The sequence below is a fragment of the Cuculus canorus genome, chromosome 17 (assembly GCF_017976375.1).
Source record: "Cuculus canorus isolate bCucCan1 chromosome 17, bCucCan1.pri, whole genome shotgun sequence".
NCBI lineage: Eukaryota > Metazoa > Chordata > Aves > Cuculiformes > Cuculidae > Cuculus > Cuculus canorus.
In genome coordinates, this window is record NC_071417.1 from 11196139 (window position 1) to 11218617 (window position 22479).

General features: G+C 58.7%; 1 protein-coding gene across 1 annotated transcript; it reads right to left on the reverse strand.

Moving 5' to 3' along the window:
- Positions 1-3742: 3742 nt before the first annotated feature.
- On the reverse strand, positions 3743-18653 carry PRODH (proline dehydrogenase 1). Its single transcript, XM_054082050.1, has 14 exons — positions 18379-18653; positions 17454-17662; positions 11692-11726; positions 11210-11359; positions 11012-11076; positions 10581-10697; positions 10353-10432; positions 10033-10114; positions 8972-9064; positions 8724-8870; positions 8372-8547; positions 8184-8282; positions 7709-7797; positions 3743-5371 (listed from the first exon to the last, which is right to left on the reverse strand). The coding sequence occupies exons 1-14, from the start codon at positions 18619-18621 to the stop codon at positions 5184-5186; spliced, it is 1773 nt and encodes a 590-aa protein (XP_053938025.1). The 5' UTR covers positions 18622-18653; the 3' UTR covers positions 3743-5183.
- Between the last annotated feature and the right edge of the window lie 3826 nt (positions 18654-22479).

A 22479-nucleotide genomic window follows, 5' to 3' on the forward strand; every position in this document is an offset into this window, starting at 1 on the left:
GCTCGAGGGATCCAGGATCCAGCATCCCTGGGGATGGAAGAGCATCGGCATCGGGCTGCCCCAGGGGATCCAGCATCCCTAGGGATGGAAGAGCACCGGGATCAGGCTGTCCTAGGATATCCAGCATCCCTGGGGATGGAAGAGCACCGGGATCGGGCTCTCCCAGGGGATCCAGCATCCCTAGGGATGGAAGAGCACCGGGATCAGGCTATCCCAGGGTTCCAGCATCCCTAGGGATGCAGGAGCACCAGGATCGGGCTGCTCCAGGGATCCAGCATCCCTGGGGATGGAAGAGCACCGGGATCGGGCTGTCCCAGAGGATCCAGCATCCCTAGGGATGCAGGAGCACTGGGAACAGGCTGTCGCAGAGGGTCCAGCAGCCATGAGGAGCCAAGAGTACCGGGATCAGGCTGTCCCAGGGAATACAGCAGCCTCAGGTGCCCCATAGCCTGGCGGTCTGGCAGCTCCAGGGGATCCAGGAACTCCCGAGTGCCTGAGAGTCCCCGAGGTCTGGATGGTCAGCGGCACAGCAGCACTGGGCTGGGCTGTTATGGGGAGCTGGCAGCACCGGCTGCCCGGGAGTCCTGCTGGTCCAGCAGCTCAACATCCCTAGGGATCCAAGAGCCCTGGGGTTGGGCTGTCCCAGGGGTCTGGCAGCCTCAGGTGGGGTTTAGTTTAGCCCTGGGGGCTGGCTCCTCATGGTCTGGCAACTCCAGGTGCCCGGAGTCTGCTAGCCCTTGGTTCCTGCTGTCCCTGGGATCTGGCAGCTGGGGACCCGGCAGCCCTGGGTGTATGACGGCACTGGCTGTAGCTGTCTGAGGGTTCCGGCAGCCCCAGGTGCCCAACAGCTCCAGTGCCTGGCTGATCCAGCTACTCCATGCGCCCATCATCCCCAGGATCTGGCTGTCTTACCTGGCATCTCTGGGTCCCTGGGAGTCTGGCTGACAGAGATCCTGCAGCTCCAGATGTCTGACAACACCAGGGTCTGGCTGGTTTGGGCATCCGGCAGCCCTAGGTGCGTGATAGTCCAGGGTCCCGCTATCCCGGGGGTCTGGCATCTCCATGTGTCCGGCAATCCTAGGTGTCCAGCAGCCCCTGGACCAGCCACTTCGGAGCCACACAGAGACCTGTGGGAGCCAAGCGGTGCTGGCAGTGGCAGAGCCATGGGAGCACAACCCTGAGCAGGGACAGGGGGGCTCCAGGGCAAGTACTGGTTAACCGTCCAGAAGGACACTGCTGGGAACTGGGGGGGACATACTGGGCACCTGCAGAGTCCCACCGCTCTGGCCCAGCAGGGCAGCTTGGTCAGTAAAGCCTCCCCAGCCTGTGCCAAGGGTGCCAGGGCACATTGTGTCCACTATCCCATCAGCAGCATCCTTGGGGCAGATGGAAGGGCTGGAGGTGTTTAAAAGATGGGTGGATGAGGTGCTTAGGGGTGGTTTAGTAGTGGACAGGTATGGTTGGACTTGATCTCAAAGGTCTTTTCCTACCAGACAGTTCTGTGATTCTATGACCTGAGCTTTCAGATGGGCTTGTGACTACTAGGTAACCCCCTCTTTTCCCTTCTACAGCCCCAGCACCTTTCACATGCCCTCAGACCCCTTCCACACGTTGGGAAGCAGCATCCATTGCCTGGCTTTCCATGCCTCCACCATCCAGTCCACCAGTTCCCCGTGTCCTGCTTGTAGGACCTGGCTGGAGGTTGCCCAGAAACCTGCAAGTGGTCCTGCTGACCGCCCCCATCCAGGGCAGGAATGCCAAGACTCTCAGCCTTGGGCTGAGCTCCGCACTCCTTTCTGTTCAGGAAAGCGGGATTGGGGGCGGGAGGGGGTAGCTCCAAAGTTAGACAGGAAGCCAGGCTGGGCGGTCGCATCCACTGGCAGCTGTGCCCACCTGGAGATGTGGCCTCACTCAGCTGTTTCCATGACTGGAATTCTCTCCTTATCTGCTCTCTCCATCATCTCTCCACTGTGCTAAGCGTTCTGGTGCTCCTCTGCCCTGCTCCCGCTGAACCAGGGCAGGCTCCTGCTGCCAAATCTTCCACACGCTGTTGCTTTATGCAAGGATGCATTTGATTTTGGCTGCTTTCTGGCTTCAGCAAGGAGCTTTCTCTCCTCTCCTTGCAGGCAGCACATCTTATGCTGCTTCGTTTTGAGCAGGTCTAACCCCTGCCGGGTTGGGCTGTAGCCAGGCAGATAAGCCAGTCCCTCAGAAGATGCGCTGGCTGGTGGCCAGGGGCTGGAGAAGCCACTGAGGACCGTGTGGAGAGGAGGCAGAGGAAGGATTTATGGTATCATGGCCTGTGTTGGCTGGTGCTGCCTGTCCCGTGGGTGTCAGCCACCCCATCCTGCGTCTCCCTCTGGTCCCAGCAAAGCCTGTGCCGACATCCTGGAAGCACGCTTGATGCTTTCCCTCACATCATCACTCGCGGTTCCTTTTTCATATGAGAGGATGGAAAGGTCTCCACCAGGTACTTGCCTCCTGCTGAATGGTGTTTCGGAAAGTCATAGAATCACAGAATGATTTCAGTTGGAAGGAACCTTCAAGCTCATCCAGTTCCACCCCTCTGCCATGGGCAGAGACATCTCCCACTGGATCAGGGGCTCCAAGCCCCATCCATCCTGGCCTTGAACCCCTCCAGGGATGGGGCAGCCACCACTGCTCTGGGTAATCCAGGCCAGGGCCTCCCCACCCTCACAGCAAAATATTTCTTCCTAAGATCTCACCTCAATCTCCCCTCCTTCAGCTTAAAACTGTTCCCCCTCATCCTATCCCTGTGCTCCCTGATCCAGAGCCCCTCCCCAGCTTTCCTTGAGCCCCTTTCAGTCCTGGAAGCTGCTCTAAGGTCTCCCCGCAGCCTTCTCTTCTCCAGGTTGAACAATCCCAACTCTCTCAGGCTCTTCTCATACAGGAGGTGCTCCAGCCCTCACATCATCTCCATGGCCTCCTCTGGACTCACTCCAACAGTTCCATGTCCTTCCCGAGCTGAGGACTCCAGAACTGGACACAGGGCTCCAGGTGGGGTCTTGCCAGAGCAGAGGTGCAGAATCCCATCCCTGGCCCCGCTGGTCCCACTGCTTTGGATGCAACCCAGGATACGGTTGGCGAGAAATATCAGAGAAAAGAAAGAAACCCAGTATTGGAGCATTCCCAAACACAAAAATAAGGAAAAATATGTTGTCTTGTCACTGGTTCACCCCCCCCTGCAGCTGTTGCAGCCAGCAGGACTGCACGGATGGGCAGTTTTACAGCATGAAGCTCTCATCACCATCCTGCAGGGATGCAGCCAGGCTCTGCTCCTTGGAAGAATCCCCTGCTCACGTGTGTGCTCATGGCGTTTGAACACAAGGCTCCCAACATGATTGCTCAGAGGATATGTGTTCTCTCCCCTTGCAACTCCCCCTGCTGCTGTAGCCGGGATCCTTGGAAGCGAGCGAGCTGCCGCACCGGCACACCCGCCACTGTTTCATGCCTCTTCTTCCTTGGGGATGAGCAGAAAGCAGCTTCCAGCAGCAAGAGGTAAAACTGAGCACCATGAAGAAAGCCTGGGATGCAGGGAGCGTTGGGTCAGTGCTCCCACAAATAAAAGGAACGGTTGTGGTATTTTGACTGAGAAGGGGTAAAGGTTGCCATGAATCATAGAACGATTCAGAGTGGAAGGGACCATTAGAGGTCATCTAGTGCAACCCCCCCTGCCATGGGCAGCGACACCTCCCACTGGATCCAGGTTGCTCCAAGCCCCATCCAACCTGGCCTTGAACACCTCCAGGGATGGGGCAGCCACCACTTCTCAAGGCAGCCTGGGCCATTGACTCACCACCCTCACAGCAAACATTTCTGTCTAAGATCTCATCTCAATCTCCCCTTCTTTAGTTTAAAACTATTACTCCTTGTCCTGTCAAAATAAGCTTTGCTTTAAAGTCTGGTCCCAGCTATCCTGGAGCCCCTTCCAGCGCTGGAAGCTGCTCTAAGGTCTCCTCGCAGCCTTCTCTTCTCCAGGCTGAACAACCCCAACTCTCTCAGCCTGTCCTCGTACGGGAGGTGCTTCAGCCCTTGGATCATCTGTGTGTCCTCCTCTGGACTCGCTCCAACAGCTCCGTGTCCTTCCTGATTTCAGAGATGGACGCAGGGCTCCGGGTAGCACAAACATGAGGATCTGGGGGCTTCAAGGGCATTCAGTGCCTTGGGCAGTGAGGAGGCAGCACCCTGCACCCCGACTCCATCCACAGCGCCCAACCCCGGAGACGCTGCAGTTCGGCTCTGGCTCCTTTCATCCAGCGTGCGGCTGGAGGGGGCTGAGAAGGCGCTAAACCTCATTTGAAACCCCGGGACAAGCGGCTGCCCAATGACTGCAAGAGAGAGACAGGAGCAAGAACAGCTACGATTTAATCATCACTATTCTCCGCAAATCCAGTGTACAGCAGAGCCGAGCTGTGCTCTGGCTCCCGGTGCTCCCAGGCGGCCACCACCCCTGCCCGCAGCACAGCCCGGAGCTGGGAATGCAGGCAGGGCAGGAATGGTGCAGGGATGGGGCCAACCAGCCCCTCCTTACCCCTCCTGCCCTGCTGGACATGAACGTCGTGAGCATGGGGATGGACAACCCCAGGCAGCTTGGGCTCGTGGTGGGACAGAGGAGAGCCCGGTCCTGCCCAGCTCTGGGCTGTGCAAAGTGGTGAGCAGCCAGGGACAGAGGGCACTCACCTTGCCCAGCAACCTCCACAGGTCACCATGACCTCTGTCTCCATGGAGGTGGAAGACATCAAACCACAGCCCTAGCAGAGGCTGGAGGAGCTTCTGGCTGAAGCCAGCTTGTCCCATAGCTCCCCAACCCACCCCAGACCTGAGCCCATGGCACGATGCAGGCAGCCACATCTCCCATCTGAAACCTGCAAGGGCATAACGCCGGGAGAGCCTTCACAGAGGTGGGGGTCCAGCAGGGGAGCCCCAGCATCTCCCCCGAGACAGCTTGGGGGCCCCTGGGACAGCAAAGGGACAGCCCTGGGGTGGGACATCTCTCCAGAAGGGACCTCCAGGAGGTGTGCCTGGTTCAGACAGCAGCGAGGACACCTCCCATCCCAGCGCAGAGGGTGTCGGGGGAGGAACTGCAGCAGGATGAGACGAGGATGGCAACAGCGGTGATGGGCGAAGGCACGAGAGAGCCCGGGCTGAGCGCCACGGCTGCGTCAAGGGTTGGGGCTGAAGAGGCTGCCGTCCAGGAGCCGTCGCTTCACCTCCTGCCAGAGCAGGTCCCGCTCCCGGTTCGCCCGTTGCATGAAGCACCGGTTCTCCTGCGCCCGGCGTGAGAGGTATGGCAGCACCTCGTTCACCGGTCCGTACGGCACATACTTGTACACGGAGAAACCGGCCTGGCCTGCAGGAGAGACGGGTCAGGAACACCGGATTGGGAGGGGGCAAAGGGAGGGGCATGAAAACAGAAGGGAGGAAAAGAGGGGACAAAAGGTGGAAGGAAGAAGAAAAAATGGGAAGGAAGAAGAAGAAAAAATGGGAAGGAAGAAGAAGAAAAAATGGGAAGGAAGAAGAAGAAAAAATGGGAAGGAAGAAGAAGAAAAAATGGGAAGGAAGAAGAAGAAAAAATGGGAAGGAAGAAGAAGAAAAAATGGGAAGGAAGAAGAAAAAATGGGAAGGAAGAAGAGAGGAGGGAAAAAATTGAAGGGAGAAAAAAGGGGACAAAAGGTGGAAGGAAGAAGAAAAAATGGGAAGGAAGAAGAAGAAAAAATGGGAAGGAAGAAGAAGAAAAAATGGGAAGGAAGAAGAAGAAAAAATGGGAAGGAAGAAGAAGAAAAAATGGGAAGGAAGAAGAAGAAAAAATGGGAAGGAAGAAGAAGAAAAAATGGGAAGGAAGAAGAAAAAATGGGAAGGAAGAAGAGAGGAGGGAAAAAATTGAAGGGAGAAAAAAAGGGTGGAAAAGCACAGGGAAGGAAAAAAGGGGAAAAAACAGCAGAGAAAAAAAGGGTGGGAAAAACAGTAGAAGGGAGGAAGAAAAGGGAAAATGAAAGGAAAATAAAAGGAAAAATAGAGGAGAAAAAAGCCCCCCTTCCCTTGCCCCCAGATTCCCTCAGGCTGTGCCCATGGGCTGTGGTTGAGCCCCGGAGGGGAAGCCTGGGAGCAACCAGAGAACTGGGCTGTATCCCTGCCCCGGCTCAGCGTGGGGAGCTTGGGAACGCACGGGGGAGCCGGCCGAGGTCACTGGGAGCCCTGGGAATGTCGGCAGCCAGGGCTGGGCCAATTCAGGAAGCGTTCAACCAGAAACATCGAGTTCACACATTTTTCCAGCATGAGCAGAGGAGCTCCAGCCAAAGCCTGCGCGAGGGGAACTCCAGGACGGAGCAGCATCCTTGCTGGACAACAGCCCCGTCTGCCTCCCACTGCTCCCCTGCTCCCAGGGCTCTGCGCTGGACACGGCTGTGGGGAGGATCATGTCCTGTGTTGGGCTGCCTGAACCCTTGTGTGTCCCTCTGGCCCCTGGGAGCTCTGCTAGAAATGACATGGCCAGTCTGCTGCCACCCCACCTCACGACTCAGAATGAACCTCCAGAGGAGAAAAGCCACCCTTCCAGGCCAGGGAGGTACAGGAGGGGTTTGCTATGGCCAGGAACCATCTCTGCCCCATCCACAAGTATCATGGAAGGGTTTGGGCTGGAAGGGACTGTGAAGTGCATCCAAGTTCAACCCCCCTGCCACCGCCAGGGACACCTCCCATTGGATCAGGGGCTCAAAGCCCCATCCAACCTGGCCCTAAACATCTCCAGGGATGGGGCAGCCACCACTGCTCTGGGCAATCTGGGCCAGGGCCTCCCCACCCTCACAACAAAACACCTCTCCCAAAGATCTCATCTCAATCTCTCCTCTTTCAGTTCAAAACCGTTCCCCCTCATCCTATCCCTGCACTTCCAGATCCAGAGCCCCTCCCCAGCTTTCCTGGAGCCCTTTTCAGCACTGGAAGCTGCTCTAAGGTCTCCCCCCACAACCTTCTCTTCTCCAGGCTGAACAACCCCAACTCTCTCAGCCTCTTCTCATACAGGAGGTGCTCCAGTCCTTGGATGATCTCTGTGACCTCCTCTGGACTCACTCCAACAGCTCCATGTCCTTCCTGTGCTGAGGGCTCCAGGACTGGACACAGGGCTCCAGGTGGGGTCTCACCAGAGCGGAGCAGAGGGTCAGAACCCCATCCCTGGTCCTGCTGGTTCCGCTGCTCTGGATGCTGCTCAGGACATGGTTGGTTTCTGAGCTGTGAGCGCACGTTGCTGGCTCACGTGGAGCTTCTCACCCCCCAGCACCCCAAGTCCTTTTCCTTAGGGCTGCTCTTAATCCATTCTCTGCCCAGCCCGTATTTGTGTTTGCCCTGACCCAGGTACAGGACACTGCTCTCAGCCTGTAGTCTAAAGCAGGTTTCCCCCTGCCCATCCACCACAGCCTTATGGGCCTCCAGGAACCAGATGTGATTCCCCACTGACATCCTCGTTTACATCCTCCCCAAACCACACAGCACTCCATACAGCTGGGGAAGAGGCAACCAGGTACTACCCTCATCCAGTCCTGCTCTCCAACAGCCCTGACTTCACCAGGGTGGACCCACAGCCCAGCTCCATCCGTCCTTCAGACCCCACAACAGCTCCTCAGAGAGACCTCGGGGGACAAGGTGGGGCAAAGGAGAGAGTCTGCCAATTCCTCCTGGTCCCAGCACTCACCCAGGGGGAAGGTGATCTGGTCACACATGCCCAGCAACTGTCCAAAGCACACCTTCTTCTCTGAGGGATGGATCCCGAGCTCCATCATCCTGCAAGCCAAGCCTCACATTAGGGAAGAGTAGAGACTGCGGTGTAGCGTGTCCCACCAGAGGATCATCTCCAAGTACAAGAATCACATCCCAGACGGATGCTGAGATGCAACAACTTGAAGAATCTGTTTTCAAAACAGCCTCTAGACTGGGCCACGGGGCCAGCTGTGCACTCGCTGTGGGCTACTGTGTCACTACTGTGGGCTACCATGCTGTGTCCCACCTTCAAGCTCCAACCAAAGACGTGAGCAGCAGATGGGACCTGGGATCCCACTGGATGAGCGCAGAGAGACCTGATGACCCACAGCACATCTCGCTGTGGCTTTCCTGGGTCCCCACACCCCCATCGTGCCCAGTCCCTGCCATGTCACCTCCCCAGCACTCACCTGCGCAGGGTGAACTTCACCGTGTCCTCATTGTGAGATGCCACCATCACACTGGCTTTCCGGCTGCGCTTGATCTCCTCGAGGATATAGTCCAGGCACCTGTAGGACAGTATGGGGCTGCGTGGTGAGGCCACTCAAGCCCTACTCAGAAGGGCAGGAGGGAGAAACGTGGCTGGGACAGCCCCTACTTGTGGTACATCTCATTGGTCTTCTCATAGGTGGGGTTGATGGGATCCTCGTAGCCAATCTTGGCTGCCCTCTCCCTCTCCTGCTCCATGTAGGCACCACGGACCAACTTGGTGCCAAAGTGCCAGCCCTCCCGGCGCGACAGCTCCACATCCACCGTCACGTTGTCGTAAGCCTCCTGGGATCAGAGGGAAGAGATGCAACAAAATCAACGCAACAGCATCACCCCTGCCCCATGCCTTCAGGCGGTGAGCCCCAGCATCAGGCCACCACATAGCCTTGGCCTCAGGAGCAGAGACCTCCATCCAGCTGCTCCAGCATATCCTTCCTGCCCCACATCCTGCTGGAGCTCACCTTCAGGTAGCACTGGTAAGTGTTGAAGATGACCGCCCGATCCCTGTTGAAGCGGCGCTGCATCTCCAGGGTGAGGCGGCTGATGGCTGGCTGGAAGTAGCTCTGTTCTGCATCCACCATCAGCCTCACGCCCTTCTCTGTGGCTCTCTGGGGTGAACAGATGTGCAGGTTGGGTTTGGGGGGCCACCAGCTCCATGTCTCCCCCTCTGTGCCCAGGTCCAGCTCCCACAACCCCAGCGCCTCCTCACCTTGGCCAGGACGTCCATTCGCTGCAGCATCCGCTTCATCTGCATATCCTCCTCCTCAGTGAAGCGCGAGAGCAGAGGCTCCAGCTGCCCAGTCTGGAACAAGAGCAGCTTGTGGCACCCCGCCTGTGGCTGACCCTGCTCACGGGGACCCCCAAGACTGCCCGGGGAAGAGAGGCTGGAAAGCTGCCCAGAGGAAAAGGACCTGGGGGTGCTGGTTGACAGCAGCTGAACATGAGCCAGCAGTGGCCCAGGTGGCCAAGAAGACCAACAGCATCCTGGCTTGGATCAGCCACGGGGTGGCCAGCAGGAGCAGGGAAGGGATCATCTCCCTGAACTCAGTGCCGGTGAGGCTGCAACTTGAATCCTGGGTTCAGTTTTGAGCCTCTCACTCCAAGAAGGATATTGAGGGGCTGGAGCCCATCCAGAGAAGGGAACGGAGCTGGGGAAGGGGCTGGAGAACAGGGGTTCTGGGGCAGCTGAGGGCCCTGGGGTTGTTTAGTCTGGAGAAGAGGAGGCTGAGGGGAGACCTCATCGCTCTCTGCAGCTCCCAGAAAGGAGGTTGTGGTGAGATGGGTGATGGGCTCTGCTCCCAAGCAACAAGTGATAAGGTGAGAGAAAATGGCCTCAAGTAGCACCAGGGGAGGTTTAGATTGGATCCTGGGAAAAAATCTTTTATGGAAATAGTGGTGAAGCCCTGGCAGAGGCTGCCCAGGGCAGTGCTGGAGTCTCCATCCCTGGAAGGGTTCAAAAAAGCACGTGGCTGTGCCACTTGAGGACATGGTTTAGCAGGCACAGTGGGGTTGGGCTGATGGTTGGACTGGATGAGCTTGGAGGTCTTTCCCAACCTGAATGATTCTATGACCCCAGCTCCCCAGCATAGCACAGGGAGACCACCCTGCCAGCCTGGAGGTTGCACGTGGTGGATCACAGCATGGCCCGGCTTTGGCAGCACAGCCACCAGTGAGCTCCTGAGCAGGGATGCAGCAGACTCCCTCCCTGCTCCCCCTGCCTCCCAGTGCCCCTGCAGGGCTGCTCTGGGTGTAGCGTAGATGGGTACCCACCTGCATGTTGGGGACAAGCAGCAGCTTGGAGATCTTGGTGCGACTGCCGATCAGGCTGTTCCAGTCCAGCAGGTCCACAGTGCTGGGAGCACAGAACCAGCTCCATACTGGTGTCTTGCAGGGGCAGAGGGGTCTCCACCAGCAAGCAGGGGGCATAGCACGTGCCACCCTGACCTATCTTGTCACCTCCACCCAAGCCTCCTCTACGCTTGGCTGCTGTGCTGAGCCAGTACTGGGTTTTGGAGACCTCCTCTTGCAGCCCCACTGTCCCAGGAACAAGGACAAGGTCCCCCACACCCCCCAGGCCACAGGCAGCTTACCCGCTCACACCCAGGTTCTCGCCAGTGAACCAGTGCTGGCTCTCTGCCTTGGTTGCGATGCCGAGGTCAGCCAGAGCCTCCTGCCACCAAAAGGAGCATCAATGCCAAGGGGCTACAGGGGGTCTTACTGCTCCAGGTTCAAAGATCTCACATGTCAGGGCTGCTCCGAGACCTCCATGGCCACCAGCCACCTCCAGCAGTGCATCTCTGGTGGCACAGCATCCTCACCTGCAGCTTCTCTGCCTCCAGTTTCATCTCCAGTGCTGCCCGCCCAGCCTGGCCCTGCTCTGCTGCCATTTGGTGGAAGAACCTCCGCCACTTCACCAGCACCTCCGAGAACTGCAGCTGTGGGACAGAGGTGGAGGTGAGACAGCCTGCTTAGAGCCCAGGTGCCTTGGAGCCTCCCGTCATGCCAGGGCTTTACAAATCAAACCCAGCCTGGGGCAAACCCTGGCAGGGGACCCCCCCACACCAGGACCTCTAAAATTTTGAGCTCTTCAGCTGTCCCCCAGAGTTGAGGCAGGGTCTGTAGGGTGGTGTCAACCTGTTGATGCCCACTTCTCCCTGCTGCTGCAGCAAGATTGGTGCCCCAAAGTGCCCGCTCCCCCAGATACATCATCTGTGGCCCTGGCACTGACCCACCTTGCCCTGGTACTCACCAGAAATTGAGGTCTGCCCAACGCCGTCAGCTTGATGGCTGAGAAGCCTTCCACTGAGCTGCCACCTGGAAGGAGCCACAAAGACAGAGCTGGAGGGAGCCACAAAGACAGAGCTGGAGGTCCTGGAGATGCAGTGTTGGGCTGTGGGGTCCCTGCAGTCCCCAGGCACAGTGAGGCTGCTCAGGAAGGAGCACTCACTTGAAGCATCGATGCAGCGGAGGAAGGTCTCCATGTGCTGGTCACACTTGGCCTCATCTGCGTAGAAATAAGTGCGGGCGCTGATGACCCCACCGCGGCGATCCCCAAATCCTGGATGGGCTCGGAATTGCTTCTCCCTTTGTTCTGCTCCTGGGGTAGAAGAGGATGGAGATGGGCCACGCAGCATTGCTGAGCTCCTACCAGCCTCCCCAGGAGCTTCTGCAACAGGCGCAGGGGAGAGGGGCTCCAGCTTGGACCTCAGGAGAGCCAAGGGCTGCAACACGCCCCGTCTGCTCTGCTGCCTGAGGAGGGGCTGAGCCTTTGCAGAGGAGCAGGACTGGCCAAGAACCAAGTTGTTCATCATCCTGCTCATGGTTTGAGGCTGTGGGAGCTGTGTCCTTTCCCCACGCCAGGCTTACAGTGCTCAGATCAACTGGACCTTCAGGCTATCTCCTGTCAGCAGGAGAGGCTGGGTCACTCACCTCCCATCTCCTTCTCGGCTGCAGAGGTGCAGGAGCTAAGAAGAGAAACAGGGAAGGTAAGGGCCAGGTCAGCAACCACCCACAACCCCGCGCCGGTGCTCAGGGCAGCGTTGAAGCTTCCCCAGCATGGCTTTGGACCCTATTCTTCCCTCACCAACCCATGGATCAAACGCTGCTCAGCGTGAGCTCTGCTGGCAGGCGAGATGCCCCAAACTCCAAAAGGAGTTTCAACATCCAAGGAAGTGCGAGGCAGCCTAGGGAGGATGCTCTGTCCCAGGGTCCAGAGTTGCTCTCCAACAGCCCACCCCACAGCAAGGACAAGGTCAGCCCTGGTGGGGCTGACTGGTCTGTCTCCAATCACGCCAGCCTATGGTCCTCACTGTGGTGACACCAAACCTCAACCCAATGCCTCCCCACCTTGCAGGCACCAGCATCCAGACCATGATGCAAAGAGGTCCTCCAGACCGCGATGCAAGGAGGTCCTCCAGACCGTGATGCAAGGAGCAGTAGGATGCTCTGCTGCCACCCCACGTTCCTCTGCACTCTCACGTCAGCCAACAGCTTACAACCAAGGTCTCAGCTTCCACTCACACTGACCTCAAATGTAATTCCAAACCTGAACTCTTTGCCACAGAGAAGACAAGAGCTTTGACAGCCCAGGTGGACACGGGCCAAGTCATGAGACCCTCCTCGAGCTCCAGCAGCTAAGTCTTCCTGCTGACACCCTAAACCTAGCCTGCAGAGCTGAGGTCTTGCCCAGGAATACTGCCAGTCCCCTGGAGAGCAGGTTGAGTGACAGCAGAGCCATGTCCTCCAGGAGATCTCTGCCGTGGAGTCACTGTCCTCAAACTGGCCATGCTCGACAGCAGGGAAGCGTGCTGCCAGCCACACAGCAAAGCCACCCATCCGGAGCCAGAGGACTTGCACAAGAGAGCAGAGAGGCACATGGCATGGGCCCAGAACATACTCTCCCGCATGGAAACCCTGTGACAGGGATTAGGGGCTGCTGGAAGCATAAACAAGTGGAGACAAGCCCTTCCCTCCTGCTCCCTGGAGCCAGGAACAGCCCTGCTTTGCTCAAAGTGCAGCCAAGCCTGGCATGAACTGGGGCAGGAGCATCCGGAGCTCCTGGGGAGCAGAGGCACTGTGTCTGTCACAGGCTCTGCTTTGGTTTTGTGAGTACAGGAGGTCACAAAAAAGTTTGTGTTGGAAAGGACCACAAAACCCATCCAGTTCCACCCCCCTGCCATGGGCAGGGACGCCTCCTGCTGGATCAGGGGCTCCAAGCCCCATCCAACCTGGCCTGGAACCCCTCCAGGGATGGGGCAGCCACCACTGCTCTGGGCAACCTGGGCCAGGACCTCCTCACCCTCACAGCAAAACATTTCTCCTTAAGATCTCATCTCAATCTCCCCTCTTGCAGCTCAAAACCATTACCCCATGTCCTATCCCTGCACTCCCTGATCCAGAGCCCCTCCCCAGCTTTCCTGGAGCCCCTTTCAGCACTGGAAGCTGCTCTAAGGTCTCCCCACAGCCTTCTCTTCTCCAGGCTGAACAATCCCAACTCTCCCAGCTCATCCTCAGTCAAGAAGCTTTCTGCCCCTGAATATGGGTGGAGGAAAGGAAGGAGAAGACTCCATACACCAGGATTGGGATGCAATAACAAAGCCCACAGCAGATGGAAGATTCACTTGGAGCAGGCACCACTGCACGGGGGGAGCTCCAGCTGGACACGCTGCTGGGACTCTGAGGACATGAGGGGAGATGTGTCCTGTGTGCAGCTCTAAACCCTGGTGCACACCTCACACCCGATGCCTGAGATGCTGAGGACATGGGGTTGGGGGCACAGCCGCCTCTGAGCTACCCCGAGTGAATGCACAGCACTCAATGAGCAAACAGCACCCTTGAGTCTGAAGTGTTTTGAGTTCCTGAGGACAATCACACCCTCTTCAGCAGCATTCCTGCTGCATGACAGCACCGAGCCCTTCTCGCCGAGGGGGGCATTCAAAGCAGTGCCATGGTGCTCGCTTTATTGTTCTGCACCAAACCAAACAAATGATGCTCCTTCCAGCTGAAGAAATAGCTCTTAGGGGGTATCATCTCCTTTCTCTGCAAAATCTTGGCCAGAAAAGCCATTCCTACACCAACCAAGTGCCACTTAACCCAGCTTATACCTGGCCACTCCTTCCGCAGACTGAGAGCGGAGCTCCCAGAGCAGGACACATCTCCAGACACTGCCCAAATGCTCCTGGCAAGCTGTGACCAGAAAGCAGACACCTGTAAGGCACGTTTGGGATCCGGGAGCTCACACTCGCTCCCAGCACGCACAAACCAGGCCCTCCAAGGGCTGCAAAGCAGGTTATGATGACTCGATGCCATCTGCTGGGTTGCTGGGAAGGGCAGTCCCACTGACACAGCAGACTTGGGCGTTCAGGAAGTTTTTGTTGAGGCTCAAATAACCAGTCTCGGGAGAAGCACAAAGGTCTCCTTGTCAGAAATCAGGAGGCAATAATCCATTCTGCCCTGGAGGTCACCATGAGGGTGCCAAAAGCTTTGCTCACAGCAGCAGATCGGTCTGGCAGAGGGAGAAGTTGACGCTGAATTATCACATGCAAGAGAAAACTCATGGTCACATGAAGCCCAAACTGTAGCTACGGGTGCTGCTTAAAACCCTGCAGGTAGGAATAAAGCAAAGCTTTTGGTAGAAGAGAGTTCTTCAAGCCTGCCCCATGCATGAGTTGCCACACGCATCAACCTGGTGCTGACACCACTGCAAGACCTCCTCGTGCAGCTTCGAGCAAAACAGAAGCTACCTTGTGTCCCCGGGGACTGCAGCACACGCAGGCAGAGCCCTGGGTAAGGGTGGCAGTGGCACTGGGAGCAGGAGGAAAAGGGGAGGAGGCAGCTCTGGGAGGCTGATTGGCCAGGCTGGATCATAATCCCACACCAGGACAGATATCAGGTGTCCACAGAAGGAATCTCTAGAGGAAGCGAGGTCCACGTGCTGTGTGGCTGAGCCTCTTGTTCTTCCTCTTGTTAGCATAACCCGTCCCAGCTCCTGGCTTGGGATGCCCATGGGCCAGCAATGACCCCAAGGCTGCCAGGGGACCACAACCACCTGCACTATGGACGAAGCTCCTTGTTTCACGCCTTAGGGAGGGGATGCCCCAGTTGCAGCACTGCCTCTCCACACCCCACATGGGGCTGCACCCATCCCAAAGCCTCGTGCAGAGCAACACCCAGGCTGTGCTGCCTGCAGGACACCCTTCTGCAGCTGTGTTACCACACTCTGGAGGCATATGGCCAAGGACTCCTGGGACAAGCTGGCAAAGCACTGGATGCCAGCCCAGGCAGGGCAGTGACGAGCTGCAGCGGGCAGGATAAGCCAGTGCCTGCCCCCAGCGATTGCTGTTCCCAACCGGTCCATGACAAGGAGCGGCCAGGGTGCACTGCTGAGGAGGAAAGGGCATTTCCTTGCTGTTATCTCCACCTTGTTCCAGAACTGGCTGCACTGGCAAGCCCAGCACAGCTCTGCCTGCGGAAAACAACAGTAGATGGCACCAAAATACCCACTGGTTGCATCTCCTTTGGATCTCTACCTGACGGCTGGCAGCAGGGTGAAACCCTGAAGGGCTCACAGGAGGCAGGAAAGCAGCTCTGAATCCAGCAGCCACAAGCTCTTCCCCGCTCACCTTAACCACACACAGCCCAGCCCCATCCTTGGCAGAATCATGAAATCATTCCGATCGGAAAAGACCTCTAAGCTCATCCAGTCCAACCATCAGACCAAGCCCACCTCAATAATTTAAGGGTTTGCCACCGGAATGCTGCTTGGCACAGGCAAGGACCCAACACAGCCTTTCCAATGCCACCCACAACACCCCTGGGCTTTGGCCCCACTCTGTGGCATCCCTGGGGGATCTCCAGGATGGCATTTTCCCACCTCGCCCCCAATCAAGAACTGGAAGAGGCTGCCCAGGGAGGCACTGGGGTCTCCATCCCTGGAGGGGTTTAAAAGACAGGTGGATTAAGTACTTAAAGGACATCTTTTAGTAGATGACAGCCACAGCTGGGCTTGAGGATCATAAAGGTCTTTAAAAACTAGTGATTCTATGTTTAGTTGCAGAAAACGCCATTGGGGCTGAAGCAGGGTGGCACCGAGATCCAAGCTTTGCTGAGCTCTCTTGGGTGGGAATGCCTCCCACAGCACAGGCAGAGCTCACCTAGCAAGGAGTCCCACATGTTCAACCCCAAGATCTGCACCGAGGGGGACCATCACAGCCCGGGCAGCTCCCAAACCACCATCACTTGCCCAACTGGGAGCAGGATGCAAGTACAGGCAGAGCCTGTGGTGGTGAACCACAGCAAAGCACCGGGCACAGACACAACCAGACCACGGCAGCAATGCCAGCCTGGCAGCACCGGCACAGCCAGCTCAGCCCCACGCCTGGACCACAGCCACATGCCTGCGGAAGAAAACAGTCGCTCCTCAAAACACCATTGCCGCACGCCTTTGAGAGCGCTTTCCCCTCCCAGGCCACAAGCAGGGCATTTTGAAGCTTTTCTATTCAAAAAGTGGAGTTTGCAGCTCAGTCTGCAAGGGCTGCAATGGGTGCAGCCCTGCCTCCTCCATCACGAGCTGCCCGATCCCGCCGCGCCAATAGGATTTTGAGGGGCAGCGTCATCCTAGCACAGCAAGCAGGAGTCCCTGATAAGCAGCAGCCGAGTGGGGAGCAGAGATAAGGCTCCTGGGAGCAGATGAGCGGCATCACCTGCATCACCACAGACCCGAAACCCTGCTTGCATATCACCCCCAAAAAAGACATTTTGGCTGCAATTTGAACCCTGTGTGGGACACAAGGCTGTTGCAGCATTGCCCAAGGGAGCGCTGCACCCCCAGCCTGCGCCACCCTTGTCCCTCCCACTGTGACCATGGGTCATGGGCCCATCGATCAGGCGAGAGGAGTCACCCAGGACTGGAACACCAGTGGTGGAAACTTACTGGTGGCTCTGGGCCAATGCCTGTGTTTGGCAGAGAGCGGGAGGTGGGAAAGGCTGACCAGGACGGGGGGGCACTGCGGGAAGGGATGCACCCTGTGAAGGGGACACACTGTGAAAGAGGGCACCATCCTGGCTTTTTGGAGAAGAAATGGTGTGGGGCAGCACCCCACTGTGTGCGTGGTGGCGGATGGAGGGGAAAAGGCATTCCAGCATGGGGGGAGAAGGGAAACTGGAGGGAGGCAGCACCCCAATGTATGTAGGGGGGTGAAGAGGACAGAACCCCACTGTGGCAGGAAAGAGGGGTAGTGGGAAGAATGGTGCGGGGATGGGGAGGAGGGGCTGCATCCCATGGGGAGTGTAGAGGCAGGGATACCCCCCCCAGTGCGTGCAGGGGATGGGGAGCTGCATCCCATGTGGAGTGTAGAGGCAGGGATAGCCCCCCCAGTGCGTGCAGGAGATGGGGAGCTGCATCCCATGGGGGGTGTAGAGGCAGGGATAGTCCCTCGGTGCGTGCAGGATTGAGGGGGGCTGCATCCCGTTTCGGGCGTAGAGGCACGGACAGACCCCCGCGAACGCGGATGGGACGCTGAGCGCCCCCGAGGCGGGCGGGCAGGGGGACCCAGGGGCGCGGCCGGCGCAGGGGGGCGGGGCGATGACGTGAGAGCAGCCAATGGGCGCGGGGGGCCGGGCGCCCGCAGCCAATGGGAGCGCGGGCAGTTCCCGCGCGCGCGCCACCGCCTCCCGCCCGGCCCCGCGCTCACTCCAGCTCCTTGCGCTCGGCCTCCGCGGGGCTCAGGTCCTCCTCCACGCTATAATCCAGCACGGCGCCCACGCCGAAGGCCTGGTTCCGCCGGATGAGCGGTTTGATGGCCTCCTGGTCCTCCCCGGCTACGAACTGCCCGTAGAACGTCATCTTCATCAGCCGCTCGAACAGCGTCTGCCCCAGCACCCGCTGGCATAGCTGCAGCAGCTGCGGGACCGCGGCACATCAGAGCCCGCACCGGGACCGGCACCCGCACCCCGCCCGGGCAGGCAGCCCCCATGTCCCAGCTCCCCCCGGCGGTGCAGAACCGGCTCCGCTCCGGAGGGGGCGGCTCCGTGTCCCACCTCAGTCACGCCCCGCCTCCGGTGCGGAACCGGCTCCTCTCCGGAGCGGGCAGCCCCCCCTGCCCGGCTGGGGACCCGCATCCCCTCTAGAACAGGCAGCCTCCAATGCCCAGAACCCCTCTATTCCCCTAGAGCGAACCTCGCCCTCCCCGGGACTGGTTCTCCCTCGATACGGAGGGGGAATCCCTTTTAACGAAACCTTTTCCCCCCCATCCCCGGGGCCGGTCGACACCCCCCGCCGGTTACCGGTACCCCCTTCATACGCATCAGTTCCGTCTCCCAGGCCAGGACCCCCCCCATCCTGAGTAGGAACCCTCCACCCAGGGCCGGGCCCCCTTCACACCACTCCCCCCCCTCCGGTACCGGGACAGCCAACACCCCCCATCCGAACAGAGAACCCCACTCCCCGGTACCGGAACAGCCAGCACCCCCTATCCGACCCGGGACCCCCCCTCCCCGGTACCGGCACAGCCAACACCCCCTATCCGACCCGGGACCCCCCCTCCCTGGAACTTCCCTAGCCCGGCATCCTCCTCCCCCGCCGCCCCCGGAGCCCCGTTCCCGGTTCCCCGCACGCACCTCCCGGTTGTGCTGCACGAGCGGTTCGACGGCGCAGAGCCCGAGCACCAGCAGCCCCCGCAGCAGCTCGGCGCTGCTCTTGCTACGGAACGCCTCCCGCGGGTCACCGAAGTCCACGGCGGGCAGGGGTCCCCGCGGCCGGGCCGCCCTGCCCGGGGCTGCCGGGGCGGAGCGGAGCCGGCGGGGAGCGCCCATACGGGCGGCGGCAGCGCGGAGCGCTCGGGCAGCGCTCGGCGGAGCCATCGGCGCTGCGGGACCGCCCGTTCCGCGCCGCGGCGTTAAATACCGCCCGGGACCGGCTCTGCCCTGAGGTCCCCGCCCCGAGAGTCTCCGTTCCTCTCGTCCTATCCCTGCACGCCCTGATCCAGAGCTCCTCCCCAGTTTTCCCGGAGTCCCTTCCAGCGCTGGAAGCTGCTCTGAGGTCTCTCCGCAGCCTTTTATTCTCCAGGCTGAACAACCCCAACTCTCTCAGCCTGTCCTCAGATGGGAGGTGCTTCAGCCCTTGGATCATCTGTGTGTCCTCCTCTGGACTCGCTCCAACAGCTCCGTGTCCTTCCTGATTTCAGAGGTGGACGCATGTCTGGCTGGGTTAGCAGGACAGGACCTGTTGCTCTTGTGCCAGTGCCTTCCCACCTCACAGCCCCATCCAACCTGGCCTGGAACCCCTCCAGGGATGGGGCAGCCACCCCTGCTCTGGGCAACCTGGGCCAGGGCCTCCCCACCCTCACAGCAAAACATTTCTCCTTAAGATCTCATCTCAATCTCCCCTTTTTCAGCTGAAAATCATTCCCCCTCATCCTATCCCTGCACTCCCTGATCCAGAGCCCCTCTGCAGCTATCCTCGAGCCCCTTCCAGTGCTGGGAATACAGGCAGGGCAGGAATGGTGCAGGGATGGGGCCAACCAGCCCCCTTACCCCTCCCGCCCAGCTGGACGTGAACCTCATGAGCATGGGGATGGACAATCAGCTCCAACAGCTCCATGTCCTTCCTGTGCTGAGGACTCCAGAACTGGACACAGGGCTCCAGGTTGGGTCTCACCAGAGTGGAGCAGAAGGGCCCCACTGTTTTGGATGCAGCTGAGGACACGGTTGGTTTCTGGGCTCTGAGCGCATGTTGCTGGCTCACGTGGAGCTCCTCATCCCCCAGCACCCCAAGTCCTTTTTCCTCGGGGCTTCTCTCAATCCTTTTGGTCAGGGTTCCTGGGTGCTGAGTTGTTGGGGCAGCCTGGACCAGTAGAGTCACTCCCTTGGAACGAGATCCATCACCTCCCCTATGGATCCTCACCATGGAGCAGGCTTGCAGGACCTGGTGTCTGTGTTCTCCTGAGCTGTTCCTCCCTGGCACACCTGGTGGTGAGCTCCCAGAAATCACCCAGCACCTCCCCAGCACCCCAGGGCCAGATCTGCTCCCGACTCTTGGCCAGGGGGGAGAGAGAACGGGGACCTCTCTGTCTTTTTGCAGAAGCATTTGCAGCAGCATCGCAGCTGCATCCTACCTCCATGCCCAGAGCCCCTCTCCATGACCTGATCCCCTGTCCATGATCTTGTCCCTTCTCCGTGACCTTGTCCCCTTTCCCTGCCCCTTCTCCTCTCCCAGTTTTGCAGTGGCTCCTGGAGGAGGACTCCAAGCTGGTGCACCCTGCCCAAATCCAGCTCCTCACTGACATCTCGTGCCTGGGGATGCTCAGTGCAGGGAGAAGGGAGCATGGAGCATGGAACAGGAGCATGGAGCAGGGAGTATGAAGCATATGGCATGGAGCAGCACGCCTGTGATGTTTGCTAGGATGGGAAACCACGTCCTGAGTGGGGTGCTCAGAGCTTGGAGAAGGAGCAAGATTCCCTTTTCTGGGACGTCCCATCCTTCCATGGCGAAATCCAGGCAATGCCATCACCCAGAGCAGAGCTGGGTTAAAACCTCAGCTGTGAAAAAGCATCCATTTCCTTCAAAATATTTCCTGTGCTGTATTAACCCTTTTGTGCTGTTTAGTATGAAATAATTCACTTGAAATTCTGAGAGAGATTGAGATGAGATCTTAGGAAGAAATGTTTTCCTGTGAGGGTGGAGAGGCCCTGGAGAGGAAAAGGCTCTGGGAAGACCTTAGGACAGCTTCCAGTACTGAAAGGGGCTGGGAAAAGCTGGGAAGGGACTTTCTACAAGGGCATGGAGTGACAGGTCAAGGGGGAATGGCTTTAAATTGGAAGGGGGAAGATTCAGATTAGACATTAGGAAGAAATTCTTCACGATGAGAGCGGGAGGCCCTGGCCCAGATTGCCCAGAGCAGTGGTGGCTGCTCCATCCTGGAGGTGTTCAAAGCCAGGTTGGATGGGGCTTTGAGCAACCTGATCCAGTGGGAGGTGTCCATGGCACGGGGTTGGAACTGGATGGGCTTGAAATTCCCTTCCAACTGAAACCATTCTATGATTCTATGATGGAGCCTGCTCCAGCTCTGCTCCCACTGGCACAGTGGCTGCCCTGTGCATGGCGTAGGAAGCCCAGTTCAGCCCACAGCGTGGGCATCCACATCACAAATGCAGCCACGCTGCCGTGTCCTGCACAGGGAATGTGCCTCGAGTCCAAAAGTCCTCCAGCAGGCATGCTTGGCTGCACAAGTTACGGTGCTGGGCCAGCAAGAGGCCCTTCTTGATGGCTTGAGAAGTCATAAGGTGTAAAGAAACAAATCTGGATGCGAGACAAATAGGTGAGAAGGGGATTTAGTGCATGAGGAGATGGCAGTTCGGAGGTGGGGAGGCCAAGGCATGCGTATTCCACGGGCCGGCGTCAGCAGAGAGGCATTTCTGACACCACAAAAATAACAGGTGGCAACAGCAGCTACTCGTGGCGTCTGGGCAGGAGAGTGGGGAGATGAAGTCGCTCCTCCTGCCTTTGGGAGAGCTGGGCACGGACGGGCAGCCTGGGGGCTGCCGGGCTGAGCCATATTGCTGGGGCACTGGGATCAGCCTTCCTCACCATTGTCTTCCTCCAGCTCCATCCTTGGGACTGGGGCTACATCCTTGGGACTGGGGCTCCATCCTGGCTGTTCCCGATTGCTGGGGCACACGGATCAGCCTTCCTCACCATTGTCTTCCTCCAGCTCCATCCTTGGGATTGGGGCTCCATCCTGGCTGTTCCAAATTGCTGGGACGCAGGGATCAGCCTTCCTCACCATTGTCTTCCTCCAGCTCCATCCTTGGGACTGGGGCTCCATCCTTGGGACTGGGGCTCCATCCTGGCTGTCCCAGATTGCTGGGGCGCACGGATCAGCCTTCCTCACCATTGTCTTCCTCCAGCTCCATCCTTGGGACTGGGGCTCCATCCTGGCTGTTCCAAATTGCTGGGACGCAGGGATCAGCCTTCCTCACCATTGTCTTCCTCCAGCTCCATCCTTGGGACTGGGGCTCCATCCTTGGGACTGGGGCTCCATCCTGGCTGTCCCAGATTGCTGGGGCGCACGGATCAGCCTTCCTCACCATTGTCTTCCTCCAGCTCCATCCTTGGGACTGGGGCTCCATCCTGGCTGTCCCGCAGCTCTGCCAGCCCTGCCTGCTCCAGCAGCCCTGACCTGGAGAGGCTGATTCAGATCCTCCTCCGCAGGGTTTTTTTCTCAAGCCGATCACACGCCTGACTCGTGTCCAGCACCAGCGCTGCCAAATCGCCTCCAGCCCGCATGCTGGGGGGACACATCCCAACCCTGCCAGCAAGCAGAGAGGCTTGTGAGGAGCAGTGTGGACCCTCAGCTGGCTTCTGACTCTGCTCAATGCGCCCCTCAGAGCAGGATGTGATGGGGTGGCCAGGAGCCATCCTCGACAGGGGTCAAGAGCAGCGTCTGCTGTGGAGCCACCAACAAAACCCAGGAGAAGGTGGCAGTGAGGATGGTGCTTCCTGGATTGCAGCTGCATGGGGCTCATCATCTGCTTGAGGGTGATTTTTAGGGTTGTTCTTCTTCACAAGAGGCTGTGCCACCTTTCAGGGAGACCCCCAGACCCACTGCTATTCACACTGACAGGAATAACCCCCCCGTGGGGTGCACAGGAGCTCCCAGTACGAGGACAAGGGTGTATTTAAGCGAGGAGCTCATTCTTTCTAACCCCTCCAAGCAGCCC